Source organism: Styela clava, chromosome 14, assembly GCF_964204865.1.
Source record: "Styela clava chromosome 14, kaStyClav1.hap1.2, whole genome shotgun sequence".
Lineage (NCBI taxonomy): Eukaryota > Metazoa > Chordata > Ascidiacea > Stolidobranchia > Styelidae > Styela > Styela clava.
In genome coordinates, this window is record NC_135263.1 from 14,827,820 (window position 1) to 14,848,837 (window position 21,018).

The window sequence follows — 21,018 nt, forward strand, 5'->3', positions numbered from 1 at the left end:
TAATTAAAATTATAGGATTATTTGGTAAATTGCAAATAATAGAAAATTTAGATCTGGTAAATCAAAATTTTTAATATTATTCTATCATACAATTTACATTAAGTTTCGTCTTATTAACCTAACATTCACTCAGTTTGTTTTAATGTATTGTTTCTTATTCCACTATAAAGTCCTTTTCTCATATAATTTTCTCAACTTTAGTTGTTTTCTGATCAATACTGCGGTGATCCTATGTTGATAAAAGATGCAGTGGAATCATTACTGGCTGGGGAAGTTACTGAGACTGATACTAGAACCAATGCAGAGAGACAAAGAAGAGCTGCTGATGTTTGGAAATTATCTCTCGAAACTATGTTACTTCGACATAGATTGAAAGAAGCTGCATGGGAAACTGAAATCTTGTCCAGGTATAACTTTATGAAAATACTTCAAATTATTGAAAGGTTCATTTTAAAATAATCTAACCACCCATAATTATTTGTTCGTATTGCTTATTTAATAATAGAGATAGCCACAATCGAATAAATAACTACCGTATTTCATAATACGCAGGTGTATTTTAGCATATTTAGTGTTCTTATCACCTTTGATTCACTTTTTTTCGACGCTTGAGTTAATGAATTGTTTAGAACTCTTGCTACCTTTAGTAATGCTAACCCTAAATTCTACAAATTTTGGTTTGATCGAGTTATGCTATGCTTCGGGTGTCTCCAAAATGTCTTGTCCCACTTGTACCATCTGTACCATGTGTCCCACTTGTACCACGTGTCCCACTTGTACCACGTGTCCCACACTCCCACTTGTACCACGTGTCTCACTTGTACCACGTGTCCCACTTGTACCACGTGTCCCACTGTACCACGTGTCCCACTTATCCCACTTGTACCACGTGTCAAGTGGGAAACGTGGTACAAGTGGGACACGTGGTACAAGTGGGGCAAGTGGGACATGTGGGACACGTGGTACAAGTGGGACACGTGGTACAAGTGGTACAAGTGGGACACATGGGACAAGTGGGACACGACATTTTGGAGACACCGCTATGCTTCTACCGAAACAAGCATGATGAAATTAAAAGACTTGTGAGTAGGGCTGGGCATTTTCGAATCCCTTGTGATTTCAGAATCGAATCGAATAATTTTTTCGAATCGAACCGAATCTCGAATAATTGAAAAATATAAAATTGTAAGCGACTTTATTATAGTAATTGGTCCTCTCAACAAATGAATTACTGAAAACATAGAATAAACCACTCAGATACATTACTGAGCGTTCACACAGAATAACAAACACGTTTTATCAATAACTCACTACAGAAAATAGTCATATGTAGAATTTCGTTGAAAAAATATGACTTCAATGAAAAAAAAATTGGAAAATTCACCTCGACCATTAGCGGAAAGATAAAAACAAGATGGCGTCGATTCGAAATTCTCGTCTGAACCGATTCGAATAATTTACTATTCGATTCGATTCGAAATGCCCAGCCCTACTTGTGAGTTGTGAGTGACTAATATAAATGAGAATTATTAGCCAGTTAAGCATAAAATATGGATTACTGTAATAATTATTGATATATCCTATGTCAATGCATAACACGCACCCCTTATTCTGAAGACAAAATTTGACCTTGAAAGGGGGAATTATACGAAGAGAAATATGGTATTTCGAATACATTTAAATTAGTTTTCACAAATATGAAATATTGAATTTTTTTGAATTGAGTCATTTTCAATAAAAAAAGTATAGAAGTCAATTTGTTTTCAATGAGTTTGAATTTGAAATGCAGATTAAGATAAATAGTAACCTGACTGTTTGTAATAATTTTCCCCGATCTAGAAATTTAATAAAGGCCTTCTGCATATACTGTGATAAATTGTGCTCAAAAAGGTAACCTTCTATTTGAACACCTAAATTATCTTAAACGAACATTTCAGATCATTTTAAATATTAAATTATTCAATTTTTTTCCTACATCCCTATTTTTAAAAAATCACCTAATTATTTTCAGAATATACAAACATTCTGCAGATGAGATGGGATTTGGAGAATATCATTTGTACTTGAGACTTTCACAATTTGAGGTTGCAAGTCCTAAATTAAAGGCAGATCCAGCACCTTCATCTGTATCTCGATTCATACCAGACGATTCAAATGCAGACAGGTAGGCAATTCAACTTGTTTAGCTTGGCCTGTTTTTTGCATGGAAAACTTGCAATAAGAGAAAAACTTGTGATCACTTCGTTTATGAGTTAGCTTTTAGTCAATCAATTGATGATTTTACTTATCGAAACATTATTTTGTGAGTTTTTCAGTGGCTTTACTTGATAACCGGTTTTGTTCACTTTAATTCATGTTAAATCGATTATTCTGTGTAATTTATTCGTCTAATCATTATGATACATTTGCTACGGAGAATATTAAACCTGACTTGATTTGGTTTTAGATTTGTTCCAAATCACCTCCTGCTGGCAGCAAATGAGATCGATGAAGTTCATTTACCCAAGTTTTCATTTTATGACAAAACTTCTTTTATGACAGTAAGCTGAAAATCTATTTTGCATATATTAGTTAGTTTCGTATATTAACAGTCTGTTGCTTCTGAAAGCACCACAATCTTTATGGTTCATCATTGCCTACCCAATTTATTACACTCTGGGTGAGGTATGGGTAGTGGCGTATCTATGTAAAATTGCCTATGGCAGCGGTTCCCAAACAGTGGGTCGTGAAAAGGAATCTTAGTGGGTCGTGAAAAGATGTAGAAAGCTTTGATTAATTATACTGGTTATTAGGATCGGTGGCAAAGCAAATTTAAAAACAAATTTCGAAATAAACTGCAACTTTTCAATTTTTTACGTCTAAAACTACCTGAATTGGAATAAATTTCAAGTCTATTATGGAAAATAGCAAGAAATAAGCTCATCTTTCTCACTAGCTTCACTGAAAATTCAATTTGAGAAAATAAATTTGTTTCCTTCATCAAATTTTTATTAATTTATTAAAGTTAAATGGGTCGCCATAAGCTGTGGTAAAAAATAGTGGGTCCACACTCTAAAAAGCTTGGGAACCACTGGCCTATGGCAAAGTTTAAAAATATGCCCCCTTGGTCATTACCTCATAATTTTAACGACTGTGGTGAAATAAAATACTTGTATGTAATTTTTCAAGTAAAAAAAAGTTCACATAATTCCTAATTTGAAATTATCTCATTGAAAAATTTATGATTAAGACTGTTCTCCCTTTTTGCGCCCTGTCCAAATGACGCCCATGGCACTAGCCATGGCTGCCATACCCTAGATACGCCACTGGGTACCAGGTTTGAACCCGAAATGTATAATCTGCGATGCCAACACAATGAAGTCCAATTAATCACCGGTAAATGCTGGATCAGTAAAATTTCAGTAGTTGATATAAATTGTTATGGTTAATGCTCGCATTTTTTACTTCCGTATAAATCATCTTTACATTCAACTAAAAAGTTTGAATTTAAAAAAATGGTTTATTAGTATCTTACTTGATTTTTGCATAAATGTTCCTTTTTAATAATGTATTTGATTGTCATTTCAGATTTTGATGGAAAACAATGTTCTGGAAAATCTGCGATTATCAGTCGCTTGTCAGATAACACATAAAAATTCATTAATTGTAGCAGTAACGCAGGCAACAGCATGTATGCATTGGAAAGATCCAAAACCAGCTTCAATGGTTGATGGGAAGGTACGTGAGTAGATGAGGATAAAGTTTATCGCATTTTTCTAAAGAAATACAAACTATTTTCTGACCTGTGTGGGTTATTTAAATGTCTTTTTAAAGAATACAAAGCAGTGATTACACTTAGTTATTCTACCTGTTAGTTAGTATTCATTTTTTATAATAACCAATAATATAGTTGAGGCAACATTTGGAAACACAAAGGAGCAGTGTTGGGTGAAACACTAAGCCCCGAGTTATGTGTCAGTCACGAATCATTTGAGTCTTGGAGTAAATTTGATTTTGAAGTCGAGTTAATTACTTAGCTCAGTCTCACTGTCGGTGAGTTGATGATGAGTCATTCTATTTAGATCACTCAAATTACATTGAGTCGTTGGTGGCTCGAGTCTAACTCGAGTTGAGTCCCCTCAGCAGAAGAGTAAATAACATTTTATAACAGGATTTGCTTACTCATAATATATTATATTGACAAGAGTGTAGCCAGGAATAGCAAGCGGATTTTCAATGTGGGTGTTCAGGGGTCTTCAAGGCATTTTAAGCTACGGAAAATTGTTAAGTAGGATACAGAAGAATGCTTTTTTACATTTCGCGGGGGCAGGGGATTTCCTGATCCCCAATGGCTACACCCCTGCAAATTACCAAAGTTATGCTGATTCTTCCAAATTATTCAATCATTTCAAAAAATTCAAGTAATGATATTCAATCCTCAATTTCGAATTAAAAATTAAACGAAATAATTTTACTGATCACCTTCTACAGAGAGGATCAATGCTCGATGCTTCAGATACTCGTAGCACACATAGTCTCTCATCAACTCATACTCAAGGTACCGCAAGATCAGGAGCTATTTCACCTGGTGGAACAACTGCCCGTGGTCATCATGGTACTCAGAAATATTCTAGTAAACTCACTTTTGGATTTGAAAAGCAAAAAAAGTGAGCGAGACTCTGATTCTATGATAATTTGGATTCATTTATGTGATTTTTATTTATTCTTAAGAAAAAAGGGCGGCGCTCCAGTAGTATGTGTACTAATATTGAGGTACCGGTAACTAATTTTGTTCGCCTACTTTACATCAAGTTGTGTAGAGGGATTGAATAGAACTAAAATAAGGAAAATCGGAATAAAATTAGGGCCTAACCCTAACCTGGTTAGTATACGAGGTGTGGCTAAAAAGAAACGAGACTGACGTCACAGATTGCGCAACACGATTAACCATTGGTAATCAACACTTTTACAGTGTGGTGTAATATGTGTTCTTTGTTCAACAGCTTTTTTGACACAATATCGCAATTATTTTTGCTCTTTAGGAGTCGTAGGTGAATGTGATTAATTGCTTGTTGAAAAAAAAATTGCCGTGCGAGATCTGATTGAGTTTTTTGGCGATAGGGGGTTCAATTGCAGAATGACGATTGGGCAAAGAGTTAACATTAAATTTTGTGTCAAACTTGGAAAAATGCATGTCAACTGGGCAACATTTAATCGTTGAGCTTTCTGCTCCTCAGTCAACAGCCTTGGCACCATTTTGGCACTCACCTTTCACAAGCCAAAAGTGTCAACCAAACTGGTGCGAACCGTTTTTTTTTGTCTTTTCCAACTTCGCAATGACGCGAATTGTTGAGCGACGGTCGCTGCGAATCAACTGCCTTTCACAACTGAACTCACAACTGATACCTTTTCGATGTTGGTATCAGTTGTGGAAGTGCAAGGCCTTCCTGACTTCGAATCATCCTCCACATCTTCCCTGCATCCCACAAATCGCTTGTGCCATTCAAAAACTCTTGTTCTGGACATGGAAGAATCTCCATAAACATCACACAATTTCTTCAAAGTCGCAGTCGCCGTTTTTCCAAGTTTGACACAAAATTTAATGTTAATTCATTGCTCAATCGTCATTCTGCAATTGAACCCCCTATCGCCAAAAAACTCAATCAGATCTCGCACGGCAATTTTTTTTTCAACAAGCAATTAATCACATTCACCTATGGCTCCTAAAGAGCAAAAATAATTGCGATATTGTGTCAAAAAAGCTGTTGAACAAAGAACACATATTACACCACACTGTAAAAGTGTTGATTACCAATGGTTAATCGTGTTGCGCAATCTGTGACGTCAGTCTCGTTTCTTTTTAGCCACACCTCGTACATACTACAGGAGTACCAAAAAGGCTTATAAACTTGCTCGATCACATGCTGAACTTTTTGGTATGTACCAACCATTCTTGTATACACAATTTTTTTAGTTGATGTTTTCAAGACTTTCTGCGATATTGAAACGTTATCTGCAATTTTACACTCAATCATCTTTTACAGATGTATAAAGACCCAAAATGATGTATAAAAATACAGTTGAAAAATCAAATATCTTTTTTAAAGGAGGCGGATTTTTATATTTACATCTGGGGGAGAAGAAATTAATAAAATGGGATAATCATAAGGCGAACCATGTCCTGTTACCAGTCCATGTCAGATATGTGAATAGTTAACCGGGTATTTGTTTCAGATGCGTTAACATCAAAGTGGAATGAGTTGTGAATTATCCAACAATGCCAATGGGTTCAGCAATCTTCTTACGCACATTATTTTTCCTCGCACTGTTCAGCTCACGAAGGGTTTTCTAGGAGCGTTGGCAAGTGTATGTCTTCCTAAGGCTTTGCACTTGGCTAGGCCTGTCAAGCTCTGTCTATTTTTTCTCATTACTCAACTTTTTGTTGACGTTACTCTAGGCATGATATTGGTAATGAGAAACATGTAAGATTTACTGAAGAATCTTACGTTCCTAAGAAGAAAGATGTGTAAGTTGTTGCATTAGCATGAATCTGGTGCATGACAAACTTTACGAATATACGACAAATAATTCTTTGTTTTCCATGCAGATACACGCTGCGTTACTTATTTTTTGCAAGAAATTGCACTTTTGCAGGAATATTAGTATCAGTACTCAATAGAAATCATGATGGCATGGTGGTATTTTAAAATGCATGTTTAGAATCGAGCATATTTTGTCTCGAGCTTGATGATCATTTTTTGGGAATGCCGACTTAATTTTGTACTTCGTTATTCTAATTCCTAATCCATGAATTATTTCAGTTTTTAGTAAGCGATTATAATTGCGATGAAGTCTGGAAATAAAATTTTATGTTTGATTAAATATATCACGAAATTTTATTTCCATTTAATAATTTGGTAAATTAATTCTCTACATTTTATTTTTAATTCAAAATATATCATGTTCAAATCAATTGTGCTATAGAATTTTCAAAACTGTAGAAGTTTATTTAAGGTATATTTGAAAAAATCAGTGAAAATTAATTAAATGTTGAATCATGCATGTAATGGATGTTTATCGATAAATGACCCCAGGATAATCCCTCCTATGTTTAATATTGCAAAGTTTTTTTGATTCTTATTTTTAGAGTGTTTTCGGGAGTGTTGGTTTACAGGCTCATAGTGTAACTGCCTGCCATTTAAAAGTATTTATAGCTAATTTTAGCCTAATTTTTGATTACTGTAACTAAACTAAAATTCTTTAGAAGACAAAATGGTCATTGACTTTTAATTTATACCTGAATTTATGAATTTATTATTTCAAGTACAACGTGAAACTGACAAATTCTTAGCTAAACCACGAAAATTAGCTAGTGGTATGGAGCATATAACCAACTTCAGGCGCCTAGTTGGGCCACAGGAAAAATTTAGTTTTTCCATGTATACGAAGAATAAAAAATTTTTCATAATGCAAAATTTTATTTATTCAACAGTGAGACGCTTGAAATTTCGAGTTCTTGCATAGTTTTTTAACATCAGCTTTGACAGAAGTTGTAGCAACCCTTAACTGACTGGTCAAATGTTCATCAGTCAGCTGACTTCTACTGCTTTTTGATGCAGTGACAACAGCAAAATAAACATCATGTAGTTTTGTCCATGTGAATACCTTTTAAACATTAACTGCAGGATTAGGATTTGATGCTTGTTTGGGGAAAATTTTGGGTGTTGACAAGGGCCCACCCAAACTAAATGGCTTGACGGGCCGTGTTGTGGCCTGTGGGCCGGGCCACCTGTTGCACACCCCTGGTTTACAACCATATCTGGAAATTTTTCTGGGTGGAAGTCAAATTTAAAATCTAAAGCCAGGATCAGTGTCCCGCCAAAATAAATTTCATGATTCTTTAGATGATTTACATACATGTACAATTTTTTGGCCTTTATTTTACCAACAATAACCATTTATACAAATTTTACTGAGGGGACTGAGAATTCTTGTGTGAAATAATGATTTAAATTTTTTTTAGATCTCAAGAACCTTTTATATCGATACAAAAAGAGAAAGTGGGACCACGAGATGTCGTTGTAAATAATTTCATTAAAAAGAGAGAGACCGCAGCTTTAATGTTGAAAAAACCTGGCGAAATAGAAAAATTAAAACGTCAACTTATTACTGATTTTTGTAAAGAGTAAGTGATTGATACCAGATTGACTATGTGTGGGAAGAATATTGGTCGTTTGGTTTTGTTTGACGATTATGTAATGGGCATGAGGGCCAGCGCACTGGTTCTCAACCTGTGGGCCATGGGCCACAGACCTGTTAAAGATTGTTAGTTTTGTTTGTGTCGCAATAGTTAAGTTTGATTGTAGCAGTAATAAATGATGCTGTCTTTTGCTACTAAATGGTAATTTTGGTAAGTGGAAGTCCCTCTATATGAAATTTAATGGGCCACAAAAAAATTTTGTGCCACGAAATTGGGCCACGAAAGAAAAATGGTTGAGAATCACTGGCCTAGCTGGTAAGGTTTCAGATCCCATGTCCAACACCTCACTCAGAGTGTATGAAATTGGGTAGAAAATGCTGAATAGAAGATTTTTGTCCCTCCAGAAATATTGGCTTTTTACATGTCATATAATATCAGTGGCTACTTTTACAGCCCCTTATTCAGATTGAATAGTGTAGCATTTCAGTTCTCAAATAGTTCGGCGTTATACACCCATCAAATTAAGCGAATTGTTTCGAAATGAATAGTTCAAGTCTTTTTTATCTATAATTCAGTATTTTATGTTGTCAGGTGTGAGCGAAACAGTAATGGAAAATACATTGGATACATTCATCATTTGATTACAATTGCACAATATAAATAACTGATGATTATGAATGTATATTGGAGCCTACAGGCCAATAATCAAATAGAATACAACTACCATACATTTTAATTTATTTTTTTAGATATTCATTCAGAATGGGATTGCATGCTACCAGATGTCAGATAATTGCTTGCTATTCAAGTATTTTGTCTTTGTTAGAAGATTTTCCTGCCATGAGAGATTCATATTTTATGCTGGGTAGACCAAATGAAAAGAAAAGAAAATTGGTAAATTGAAAAGATTATTTTATTTTATTTTGTAGTTCTGTTGTAATGATAAAATGTCACTGCAAGATGGGATAGAGTTTACATACTTATCCTGGGGGAGAGGAATGCTGATAATGCGACTTTATTATATGGCGAACCATGGCCTCTCGTCCGGATACCAGTCTGTGTCGGATATGAAATTAGTTATTGATTTTCAGATGCTTAGACTAGATGGCGGAGGAAGCCGTCACAGACCAATGGTTACGTGGACCACCCTATGGCAACGAGGAGTCTAGCAATCCTCTCGCACATAATTAATCGACTGGTAACCAGATGAGAGGCCTTGGTTTGCTTTATGGTTAAGCTGTCTTAACAATTTTCCTCTCGAGATAAATATGAAAATCCAATCCTATGTTGTTGCTTGTAACTATGTTCATTTGATTGAAAGAGCATGTCAACAACGCTTTTCTTTTTTTCTGTAAAATGTTAGTCTAATTATTATTATTATTTTTTTTCTTGAAGTATTACATTTCTGTAATAAATATCATTCTTTATGTCGATAGGATGATGCAGAAGGAATGACGCCAGATCCAAAAACTTTACATCGACGTCCTCGTCGTGTTTTATCGAGTGATGGAGACAATTTTCTCAATTTGTGGTTCATTCCTCATTTCACTGAAGTTCTTTTTGCATTTCGAAATAAGGAATATTCAGTAAGTTAATTACGTTAGTGTTAATAATGTGGGAACATCACATAATACTGGAAACCAATTTAACCATTAACATGTCGTTGAAAATAAACAGTCATCTGCTTTAATTTTATGTAGTATTGAGAATTGCCAATATTTGTATCTTTAATTTTCTTAAATATGGGTATGCACATTTTTGACTGTTTTAGTCAAGTCAGGAAGGTTTGTTTCATGAAGATGATTCTGGTTGATGTCAGTCAATATATACAGTGATACCTTTGTAATCAAACATAATTTGTTCAGAATTGGTGTTTGACTAATATATTGTTTGAGTACCGAACCTATCTCGGTACCTGTACTTCTTCGTTTTGGCTTTTGTATATAGTTGAGCATCGCTTGTTTAATGGTCAAGAGGCAGCTGAGATGAGCGGTTTGGGTGACTTCATCTCACTCAGAGGAGCGCTCGAGTGTTCTAGCAATGACTTTCTGTTCGGATACCACATTTTCGATTAGAATTTCTTGATCGATCACCGAATTATTCGAGTATCGAGTTTATTTTTGAATATTGCTTTTTCAGACTCAACATAAAATATTATCCTGTTGGCTCACGATTGCATCGTCACTTCATGATATCATACAATGCCTTCATGCTCATTCAAGACTCGGTAGCTCGAGACAAGCTGTTGTGGAAAACACTGGATTTTCTGTAGCAGCAGATTGGGGAGGAATGGAGGGTAAGTGTTTATCATATAAACTAGTGCTTTCCAACCCATGGGTCATGACCCATAACTGGTTCGCCTGAAAATACTCTTGGGTCGCTAGTTTTTGCAACAAATTATATGGAAGTTATTGATTTTCATTTATAGTGACTTTTATTCATTATTTTCTTTTGGTATTGGAATGTTTCCCACTAGGAATTGTTTATGTGGGAAGTATCGAAGCGTGAAAACTTATTAACATCTATTTTGCCCGAGTAAAGCCATGCCATGATTTCAAATACTCGCTAATAGAAAACAAGCGTTTCCTCACTTTGAAGCAATTTTTTGAATGAATATTATGTATAAAAATGATTGTTTTCTATTTGGTAGTTTAATTTTCCCTCATAAAAGAACGTACATGTTGTTCAGTATTTGAGAATATCCTTGGGTCGCGAGTTTTACAAACTTTTTTTTTCAAAAAAAAATTGGGTTGCCTAAAAAGAGTTTTGAACCAAGTTGGCGGCCCATAAGCTAGGAATAAACAGCAGAGCTAGAAATAGTTGGAAGATAGTTGATAAGCATATTTAGTTTATTGCATATTATTCTAGATTGAACAAGAATCAATAATTATCTGTACTGAACTCAGATTAACCTCTGAATATGCATTGTCTTGGTTACAGGTGTTGGTGCTGAAATGATTGAAATTCAAAAACAAATAGAGCATCTGAGTAGTGGGACTGTATCTCATGCAAAAGATCCAATAATGGTTGCGGAATTTTTGAAACTTCGTAAAGATGTTATGTTCTTGGAATTTGATGCAGCTGTTCGACATTTTATCAGGTATTCCATTTAAATTTTGCGATATAAGATTCAATTTTATTTTTTTCGGTTATCTATAGTAAATTGATAAGATAATATATTCTTAGTTCACACTGTAATGAATGTTGCGCAATTTTGGATTGAGATATATATAAATGATACCTGTTTCAAGTGTCAATCATCAAGCTTCTTTCTAAATTTGAATATTAATATGTATATGTACTGATAAATCAAGATAACATCCACAATATGACAATGTGGTGCATCGTGCTAAGCGTTAGAAATACACTCGTCACCGCTTCTCTGATAACCCTGCGTGGGTTTACAGGTTTGAATCCAGGTTTGGGATAGTTAAGTGTGAGAGGATTGCTGCTCGCTGCCGTAGTGTGGGTGGTTCACATAACCGATGGTCGATTACGGCTTTCTTCACCTTAAAGCAGTGGTTCTCAACCTGTGGTACGCGGGAGCTTTTCAAGTGGTACGCCAGCAGATTTGAATTATTGCAACAATTAACCTTTAAGTTGGATAAACTATGCCGGCAGCGCTTTATCTTCCTTACTGTTTGTATTCGCTGAACAACGTTTATGGATGTTTCTCCAAGCATCAGTTTCCTTGTTTATTTCCGTAACTATAACCAATCAGCAATAAGTCAATAATGGCGCAACACGTAACAATTGCAATTTCTGCACTCAGACGCTCAGATACTTCTGTCGCTCAAACAGATATTTAAGCATGGTTGCAAACATTGCCACGTTTTTGTAGTTTTGAGTGATATTTGTCAGTTTTCAGTTGTGTTTCAAGAAAATAATAGTGAATTAATTAAGTTACTTGTTATTATGTCTTCCGCAGAGCTTTACTACTTTAGTTGCAGTGATCGAAATTGAATCTCGCAAATGCTGCGATGGACAAGGCTAAACTTAGCTATATCATCAGTACCTGCAACGGCACATGGATTAATTTTAATGAAAATTATGGTTTCAATTCAAACACGTAAACCAGTTTATATGCGCCTGCAATCAAAACACTCTCAGAATAAGCATGAAGTTTGCAATAGTAAAGTATAGGAGCAATTTTTCTGGTGTCAATGGTCGGGGAAACGTCCATAGCGCTGGTGAGCTATCGGCCCTTGTCTTTAGAGATCGCCCTCGCCCGCTATTGCCCACCTTAAATGAAGCGATATGGGCATGTTTTTGTTCGTGTTGCGTGTTACACCACAAAGGATGTAGTTCCACATTATAAAATACACACATATCATGTTTCTTGAGTCTTTTTCCTCATGCCAAAAGAGGAGCATTGTCGGTGGTACGCGGCCATAATAATAAAACAGTAAAGTGGTACGCGGTCAGTAAAAGGTTGAGAACCACTGCCTTAAAGTCTATTTTTTTAATGCTAAGTTAGACCGTAACAGCTAGCAGGCCGGCGGAGGCTGGAAAATTTGCGTTTTCTAGAGTCTTCACGGTTTAAAAAGCGCTTCTTCTATATGTGATAAGGAGCATGCTTTTTTTTACATTTCAAAAGAGGGGGTTCCGAGTTCCGACCCTCAACCCTCTGGTTACACCCCTGATCTAATCTGGTTCAACCAATTATTGATAGCTTATAATTTTTTTCAAACAATTTCTTTGTTCAAGTAATAAACAATAAACGAGAATATCGGTCAGAGACCGAAGACTTATGCATCGAAAGTTAGGGGATCCCCCAAAACAGCGCTCTTACTCCATAGTGACACCCTGTGTCCCATCACTAATTAGTTAATAAATCGCTAATTATACGACTCAATCTGCCCAAAATCAATAGGCTTCTGGTCCGAGATAAGATGAATGCGCATGCAAAATCTGGAGCAGATTCAATCTCGCTCTCGTGAGATATCGTGTGCATCTAACAGACATACAGACAGACAAATACCTATCAACATACTTTCCGATTAAAATCGATAAGTAATAATTATTATTTTAAGATATCTATTTTGTTATTTTAGAAAACTCTTTCTTGAAACTGAAAACAAAACGGCTTATCGTGCTGTAACAAGAGGAATGCATTTTGCACTTCCAGCATTGTGTGATACAATACAACCGAGTATTTTTCAATTTTTTATTCATGTTCCTGAACCTCTTGATGGGGGAGATGAAACAGCAGAAAAATTATACCCATGGATCAGGTAATAAAATGTTTTCTAAACATAGATTAGCCGGAAATTCACAGTCTGGTCAAAGTGGTCAGGTTTGTTTCTTTTTTTAGTTTGTTATTGTAAAGAAGTGCAGTTTTGTTAAGAAGAAACATTTGGGTATGGACATATTTACTGTAGAATATTACTATAAATATTTCTTGCACGCAACTCAAGTAATGAGTTGCCTGCAATTTTTCTTGTATTGCTTATTTTTTTGACAAAAACCTAAAATTTACCATTTTTTTTTTCAATAACTGTTATCCTTTATTTTATATTCAATATTGAAGTGTTGCTCAATAGTATTGAATACGTTGGAAGTGTCAATGCATAAAAACTTGGCAGCATTTATTTTTCTAAGTCAAGTTGGGAACCACTGACATGCTGTGAATATTCATTCGCCTTGATTTATATTAAAGCATAGTTCTCTTCCTTTTTTGCAAATACTTATGTGTTTTTCACTTGCAGCTTTGAAGGTTCCAATGGTGCCTTTCCATCAATGTATAGAATGCAATGGAGAGATATAGAAAATTGTATGCAATTATGTCTTGCATCCTTGGATGATATTGAAAGGCAAAGAGCTAATGGGGAAATATTAGGAACATCGATATTATATCAAGATGTTCTACAATCTGGAATCGAACAACTGAAGTCTTTGAATGGTGAGAGCGTTATATTCTATCTATTTTGGTGAAAGTTTTATGGAAGATCCTTGCCATATTTAATGTATAGTAAGCTGTCTTCTTTTTATTAAGTTTTGTGCGTTTCGTCCCAGGACAATTTTGTTAAATATATGAAAAATTAATTTTTAATTTATAGTACATGAGTCATTTTTTGTTCAGTCCGTGAGTTAGTTTTTATTGCCATTCACCTTTTGAGTGAATCCTTGTGACTTATCGCAAACTTGTCACACAGTCGTTGCTTAGTTTTGCAAAATATATTGTTTATAGCACAAATAAAATAATGTAGTATCCAAGGTAAATATGTTTCCTTTTTATTTTATTTCACATTATGAAATTATCCCGTAAAACTGATTCTAAAATTTCAATATGTTTTCCAGAACTTCCTGATGTACCTGTCAAAGGATTTATTGCTGCAAACCCAATTGGAAAATCTGCTGCTGGATCTCGACCCACCAGTGCAGTCGTGCAAGTAAGAAATGTTGTGCAGAAATTACAATTCATATATCTATAGCATAAATCAGGGATGTGTAACTTTTACTAGAGGAGGGCAGATACAAATAACTGGGTGAAACCACGGGTCGCATCTTCATTTAACATAGGCTTTCTAGTAGTTGCAGGCACAAAGATTTTGGTTATTTACATTATGACATGCGTTGTTTGCTTTGCGCAAGCTAGCTGTTAGGGTATTGTAATGTCATAGATAGACATAGATGATAAACTGGACTATATAAATAGGCTTTACCAGATTAAACTGAATTAAACGGCCACACACTATTCAAAATTGGCGCTTCTCTGCGGGCGTCATTTTACTCGCGGGTCGCAGGTTGCACACCCCTGGTATAAATAACAATCATAATAATCTTTGCAAATTGTTTAATGACATATTAACCAACTTTCTACAATTCATCTATTTATTCAAGTCGCACTTTGGCTTCCTCTATTCATTGCTGTCAAAAAAGGCAATTAAAATTTTATTGTCTTTTGCAACGACATACAAGTGTGAGGCAGCATTTTCAACTCTTATCAATATGATGACAAAATACAGGTCGAGATTTGGGAGTCTGTTGAAAATAGGATTAACAAACGGGGGGCCGTGGCCCAAAAACTTTAGGAAACAATGGTTTACACAACTTGATGTAAAGTAGGCGAACAAAATTTGTTACCTTCATATTGGTACACACACTTCTTGAGCGCTAAGATCTGTGTGATAGATTACTGTCAAGGTATTTGCAGTCTAGTCAAACCCAGCATTTTTGAGGCCTTTGCTTGGTTACTGTAATCCGACTGAAACTCTTACGAGGACAAAATGACCACTGAATGATTTGATTTATACCAAAATCGACGATACTTAGCTAAAAACTCGCAAATAGCAGTCAAGACAACAAAAATGAGCCAATGTTAACAAATAGTTGACAAATATTCCGAGCTAAAAACGTACATGAGCAACTGCAAAAATTTCTATTGTTTTGTCACCATTATGCTATTGGTCTCTGGAAAACATCAATTATTGTAATATTCAGGTTGCAAGTCATTTATCACTTCAATGCTGCGGTGACCGTACATTTGAACCCACGTACATTTGAACCCATGCGTATATCCGCGGGTTCAATCTATATGCGGGTGCTGAAACCCATGGGTTAGGGTTAGTATGGGTTCAAATATTCGTGAAAACAAAAAAAATTCCATAGGTGTAATGCAGGGGCGGACACTTTCCATAATTTTGGGGGGGCGAACTTGGATCGCTTACCGAAAAACACAGCGCCGTGTATCGTCACGTAACAATAACCTGTCGATGTCATTCTCTAAGTATTAGCATGTCATTTTGCTACTCATATATCGATTACCTAGGCTGCTTTGCTCGGACACGGAACTTGCGCGTCACTGAACCAATTTCTTGCTAACAAACAGAAAATAACAAATTTGAGGTCGGAACTTCCCATTGCTGTCTGCAACAAGCACCGCAATTACGCGCTCGTTAAAAGAGCCGCCTATTTAAGCGTATAATGATTTTTCTGTCGATCCATGACAGCCACGAGATTCTAAAATGTCCTTATATATTAATTTAATTGTGTGCAGCGTAACCCGCGGTTGCGACTTCTTACGTCAAAATAAAAATATCACTAAACTAAAGTACCACGGTGATATGGGGAAATAAAAATATGAAATAAGCTGCCTGATGTATTTAATTTTGATACGTATTTTTGCAATCTTCCGAACTCGTTATCGCCTTTACAAAAATCTCGATATCTGATATAAAATCCCATATAGTACAATTTTAATTCATACAATGAAAATAATTATAAAGTATACTAGTAAATCAAAAATACAAATTCACCGCCTCGAAATCCACGCGGAACAGTCGCCGCTATTAGGCCACTTGTTAAAAGAGCCGACTTTATCAACGAAAAATGATTTTCCACTTGTGCAAAGTAATCAATCAAAGACCGATACCGGCATATTCAAAATGTCTTGATTTATTAATTTAATTGTCTTCAATTTAAACTGCGGATGAGTCGACAAAACAAGAGCTACTCTAAAACACGACGGCAATCCGCGGACATAAAAATGTGTGGTAAACTGCCCGTTTATATATTGTTTTGATCCGTATTTTTGCTATTTTGCGAATTTGATAAATTTGAGATGTACTTGTCACACTGGCTCCGCTCAATCGCAATGTTGTCACTCCGATTATTTTTAAAGATAAAACCTTTCGAAAAATTCATAAATTTTCTGTCAATTCTCACGTAGTAAAAGTTATGTCAGTACAATAAAAATACATAAATAAATACAAAAAGTGATCGAATATACTTTAATATCTTATATATCATCACAAACCGGGGAAATGTCGCGTTCTCAGCTTTGTTTAATGTTAACACGAAAATTTTCAACGTCAATTTAAAAGTAATGGATAAAAAGGTAAATGCCGCTCACAATTGACCGTGTTTCGATTTTAGTGACGAAATGTTTTTAAAGGTCAAGCAAACATAATTTGTGAAATTTTGCGATTTTAGATGCCTAGAAAAGATTTTAGATGTCGTTTTTAGACTATTGCGGGCCTCAACAAAACTTATATTATTTACAGTTTTATTTTTAGTATTTTATATTGCCGCTTTTCAACTTTTCGACATAGTAAATGCTTTGATCTTTGCCCGCAAGTTATGCTGGGCCTTGCACGAAATCCATAACGTGAAAAGATACGTCCAGCGGTGAAAATTGTTTATAACAACTTTAGATCTAGTTAATTTTTTAGCGATAATAATTAATTGTTGTAATGAAAAACAGTTTGCCTCATTCACTTCTCTCGCAAGTGCCAACAATAACACTATTGAAAGATTTTGACAATAAGAAAATCATATTAAATTGTACAAAAATGAATTAGTTGTGCAAAACCATGGCGCGTGATCGGCGGTGCGTTTGAAGACGGAGTATTACCCGTGCGGGCGCGCATGTTTCACGAAAATGTGAGATGCTCCGAAGGCGCCCTGGTCCATTATTGTAAGAAAACAGTTATAATATCGGTGACTATTAACCGTTTAATTGCGCTTGACTATCGCACTTTTCGGAAATGATAATTTTGTAAGGCGGAAACAACATGTATTAATTTTTTTTGCGAAATTATTGGGGGGGCGACCGCCCCCCCTCGCCCCCCCGGGTGTCCGCCCCTGGTGTAATGGTATGCAGGTGCAATCGTCGTGGGTTCAAATGTACGTGGGTTCAAATGTAATGGAACCAATGCTGCTAGTGAATTTGCCTGAACCCCCAAATTTAAACTTTGGAAGTAGCATAAGGAAATCACAAAATTTTCATTTCACTATTTCCGATTCTGATTGATTGATATCAACATTTATAACAGAAACATGTTCCTGAAGATGCAGGTACTGTTGAACGATTGTCTGCAGAAAAAACAGATGATGATGATTCTAAAAAACCTTTATCAAAGATGGAACAGCCAATATCTTCATACAGGTAAATGTATTATAATGCTCAATAAGACAGACCGAAATTAAAGATTTTTCAGTATAGAAGTTTTTATTCCCAATTAAATTGAATATTTAAACCGTCCCATAATTTATGTTGAATTTAAAATAATTGGTAGAGAAGAAATTACTCCAATATTAAATGACCAACATGAAAAAGATTAATACGAGCCAAATGCTTATCAGTACCAGTAATTAGTTAGGCCAAGTTTACAAACGCAAACAAAACAAAGGACAGGTGTGATGGAGGCTGTCATGCTCAACGAAATAAAAACAGCATTCTCTTGTATTGAAATAAAACACCAAAATCTTTGGTGAAATATTGGATCTGATTGGAGGAAATTTGAATAAATAAGAGAAGTTAATTTCTGGCCACTACTTCTGTGTTTAGGTGCTGAAAAATTGGAAATCAATTTGTCATGAATTATCGAAAAAAGTTATTTTACTCCAAAAAAAAAAAACACGGCAACAATAATGATTTAGCAAAATGATTCATATTGTCACTTTGTGTTCACTAAGTTAAATTTTCATTTTTCTTTCAGATTAATTAAATCCTTCTTCTTATTATGCAAACAACTTGATATATTGAAAAATGATTGGGGAGCGAGAAAATTACACGTTGAAAAAATTGATTCCCCTGCACTTTTATAGTAAGTTTTTTATGTTTATTTTTTAGATTTTTGTTGTGGTATAATAGGAAAATGGGATGCATTTCACGTTTGCCAAGTATGAGTCACAGTTGGGCGGGGTAAAAATGATTGCAAATTGTTTCACTATGTAGCATTCAGTAAAACAAACATTGATACATGTCTATTATATTAAAATATAATTCAAGATAACAGGTTTACTTGGATTCATTTTTGTTGTTAAAATGCAGAACTAATATGATGCGTATTCAAAACTCGAAACTTTGTTTGTCTTGAGTCTTTCAGAATTAAATTAAAAATATTTGGTTGCAATATTATTTAGTTCACAATCGAAACTGAAGTTCGCTTTTATATTGAGTGTTTAAATATTAAAAATAAAGTACAAAACACCTTTACCCTTTTTTCAGTGAAATGAAACGAGTCTATGCTGCAGAAGTATATTTTCCAGTGCTACAAACCATTGCAAGAGACATGGGAATGTTAGATTATTATGATGATATTATATCTGAAGAAGAAATGGTTTCTCCACCGCCTGGTGCTCCTGAGATAACTATCAGAGCTAGACAAGTAGGATTTATTCTATGGCAATAATGTCAATGTGTCCACAATGAACTGATAGATTGTAATGAAAGGATTATAAGCCCCATAGTTGTACCAGCGATAAAGCACGAAGGGTCATGGAGTCTACATAATGATTATGAGGCGTGCATGTGCTTTGCATACGTAAAATAAAATCAAAATAGCGGAATGAAACAGTTAGCCATTGTGGTCGTCAGACTTTATAAACCAATGGGGTTATACAAAAGGGTTATTTGCAGGGTTTCACAACTTTCAGACAAATCATTAAAAGAGTGTAGAGTGATGTTTGTAGAGATTTTTCATATTTCATTTAGGTAACACAAACATCATTTTCTAGGTGATTCAACTTCTTGAAGCATTAGAATGCAGAATGTTGAAAGACGTTCGTCGCAGAGTATCTCAAGAAATGTCACTCGTACTTGCCGAGCGATCAAGAGAAGAAACTGCACTACCTACTGATCTGTGGAAGAAAGCATCAATCAGGGAAACCTTCACTGTTAACAGACCTAATATTGTAGAAGACTTTTTGCATGGGTTCGTTATTATATTTACTCATTTATCATAATATTATCATGGCAAGAAATGCTTATGGCTTGAATTCCATTCAAAGAGATAATTAGGAAAAGGTTTGTCATATCCGGAGGAGAGAAAAGACGAGAAGACAGCTTAATTATATGTCGTACCATGTCTTCTTGTCCAGTTACCGGTCCATCTCGGGTATGGGATTATTTGGTCATTTATATGTTTCAGAAGCATGGACTTAATGGTGGAGGAAGGTGTAACCGACCAGCGGTTTTATGAGCCGCCACGTGACGGTGAGGAGTCCAGCAAGCCTCTTGCACATAATTATGGGTCTTTTATAATATTAAAAGCAAGACAAAAATTTCATTTTTCCACATGTTGATTTGTGTAACTATTACCTTTTTGCAACTTTCGTGTCTATGCATCCGAAATGTATATTATGGTTTTCATATCAATCTTGGATAAATCATAAGTTATAACTTGGATTTACAATTTACATTACTCATAGCAGTTGAAATTTTTACTAAATTAGAAAGAATAAAGGTCCTATGCTTGACCCCTGACTGAAGCTAGCTATCGTACAATCTCAAATAAGTTGTAGTACTGTATACATATTAGTGACATTATATGTAGATCTTTCTTTAGGATGATGACGTGAAACATTCATATATGCCAAAATTTTGAATTTCCTTTCCAAGAATAAAATCTCATCTCGTATTTTTCACTTCAGATTGATGGGTGAAGATCAATATGTTGAGGAAAATGGTAAAATTACATTTACAAATGAACATTTAAATGGTTGTGTATTGAGACTGGCAGGTGCTGTCACAAAACGGTGAGTATATACGGTAATAAATATCTCATTCTTCTCTATAAATGTCAAATCATAGCTAAAAAATTGTGCTGTTGATCTCATTTTTTGGTGCTCCCGAAGTATGCGAACCAAGATGGCGGACATCGGAACGTAACATGGGTAACAGGTTAGGGTTAGGCGATAATTTTTTTCCAATTTTCCTTATTTTAGTCCTATTATCAGTTCGAAGACTAGCCAAGAGCCTCCCGTAGTATTTATACCTAAAATTATGGCCTAACCCTAACCTAGTACACATATTACAATCCGATGTCCGCCATCTTGGTTCGCATACTTCGGGAGCCCCCATTTTTTACCTTTGCATGAAATCATGTCTTAGT

The 21,018-nt window shown here is 35.1% G+C and overlaps 1 protein-coding gene across 3 annotated transcripts in view; it reads left to right on the forward strand.

Moving 5' to 3' along the window:
- The window catches only part of LOC120340906 (uncharacterized), a 61,105-nt gene that overhangs the window by 14,525 nt on the left and 25,562 nt on the right, over positions 1-21,018 (forward strand). For 2 of the 3 annotated variants that reach the window (XM_078119804.1, XM_078119803.1), the window contains exons 22-40: positions 202-407; positions 2,012-2,164; positions 2,447-2,540; positions 3,568-3,717; positions 4,471-4,646; positions 6,437-6,505; positions 8,003-8,164; positions 8,929-9,073; positions 9,616-9,765; positions 10,319-10,475; positions 11,120-11,279; positions 13,234-13,413; positions 13,888-14,081; positions 14,480-14,571; positions 17,956-18,068; positions 18,622-18,729; positions 19,134-19,293; positions 19,643-19,839; positions 20,558-20,662. In XM_078119804.1, coding sequence (XP_077975930.1) covers positions 202-407; positions 2,012-2,164; positions 2,447-2,540; positions 3,568-3,717; positions 4,471-4,646; positions 6,437-6,505; positions 8,003-8,164; positions 8,929-9,073; positions 9,616-9,765; positions 10,319-10,475; positions 11,120-11,279; positions 13,234-13,413; positions 13,888-14,081; positions 14,480-14,571; positions 17,956-18,068; positions 18,622-18,729; positions 19,134-19,293; positions 19,643-19,839; positions 20,558-20,662 — 2,771 coding nt within the window. The remainder of the gene's footprint in view (positions 1-201; positions 408-2,011; positions 2,165-2,446; positions 2,541-3,567; positions 3,718-4,470; positions 4,647-6,436; positions 6,506-8,002; positions 8,165-8,928; positions 9,074-9,615; positions 9,766-10,318; positions 10,476-11,119; positions 11,280-13,233; positions 13,414-13,887; positions 14,082-14,479; positions 14,572-17,955; positions 18,069-18,621; positions 18,730-19,133; positions 19,294-19,642; positions 19,840-20,557; positions 20,663-21,018) is intronic. The other variant, XM_078119805.1, reaches the window with a different exon arrangement.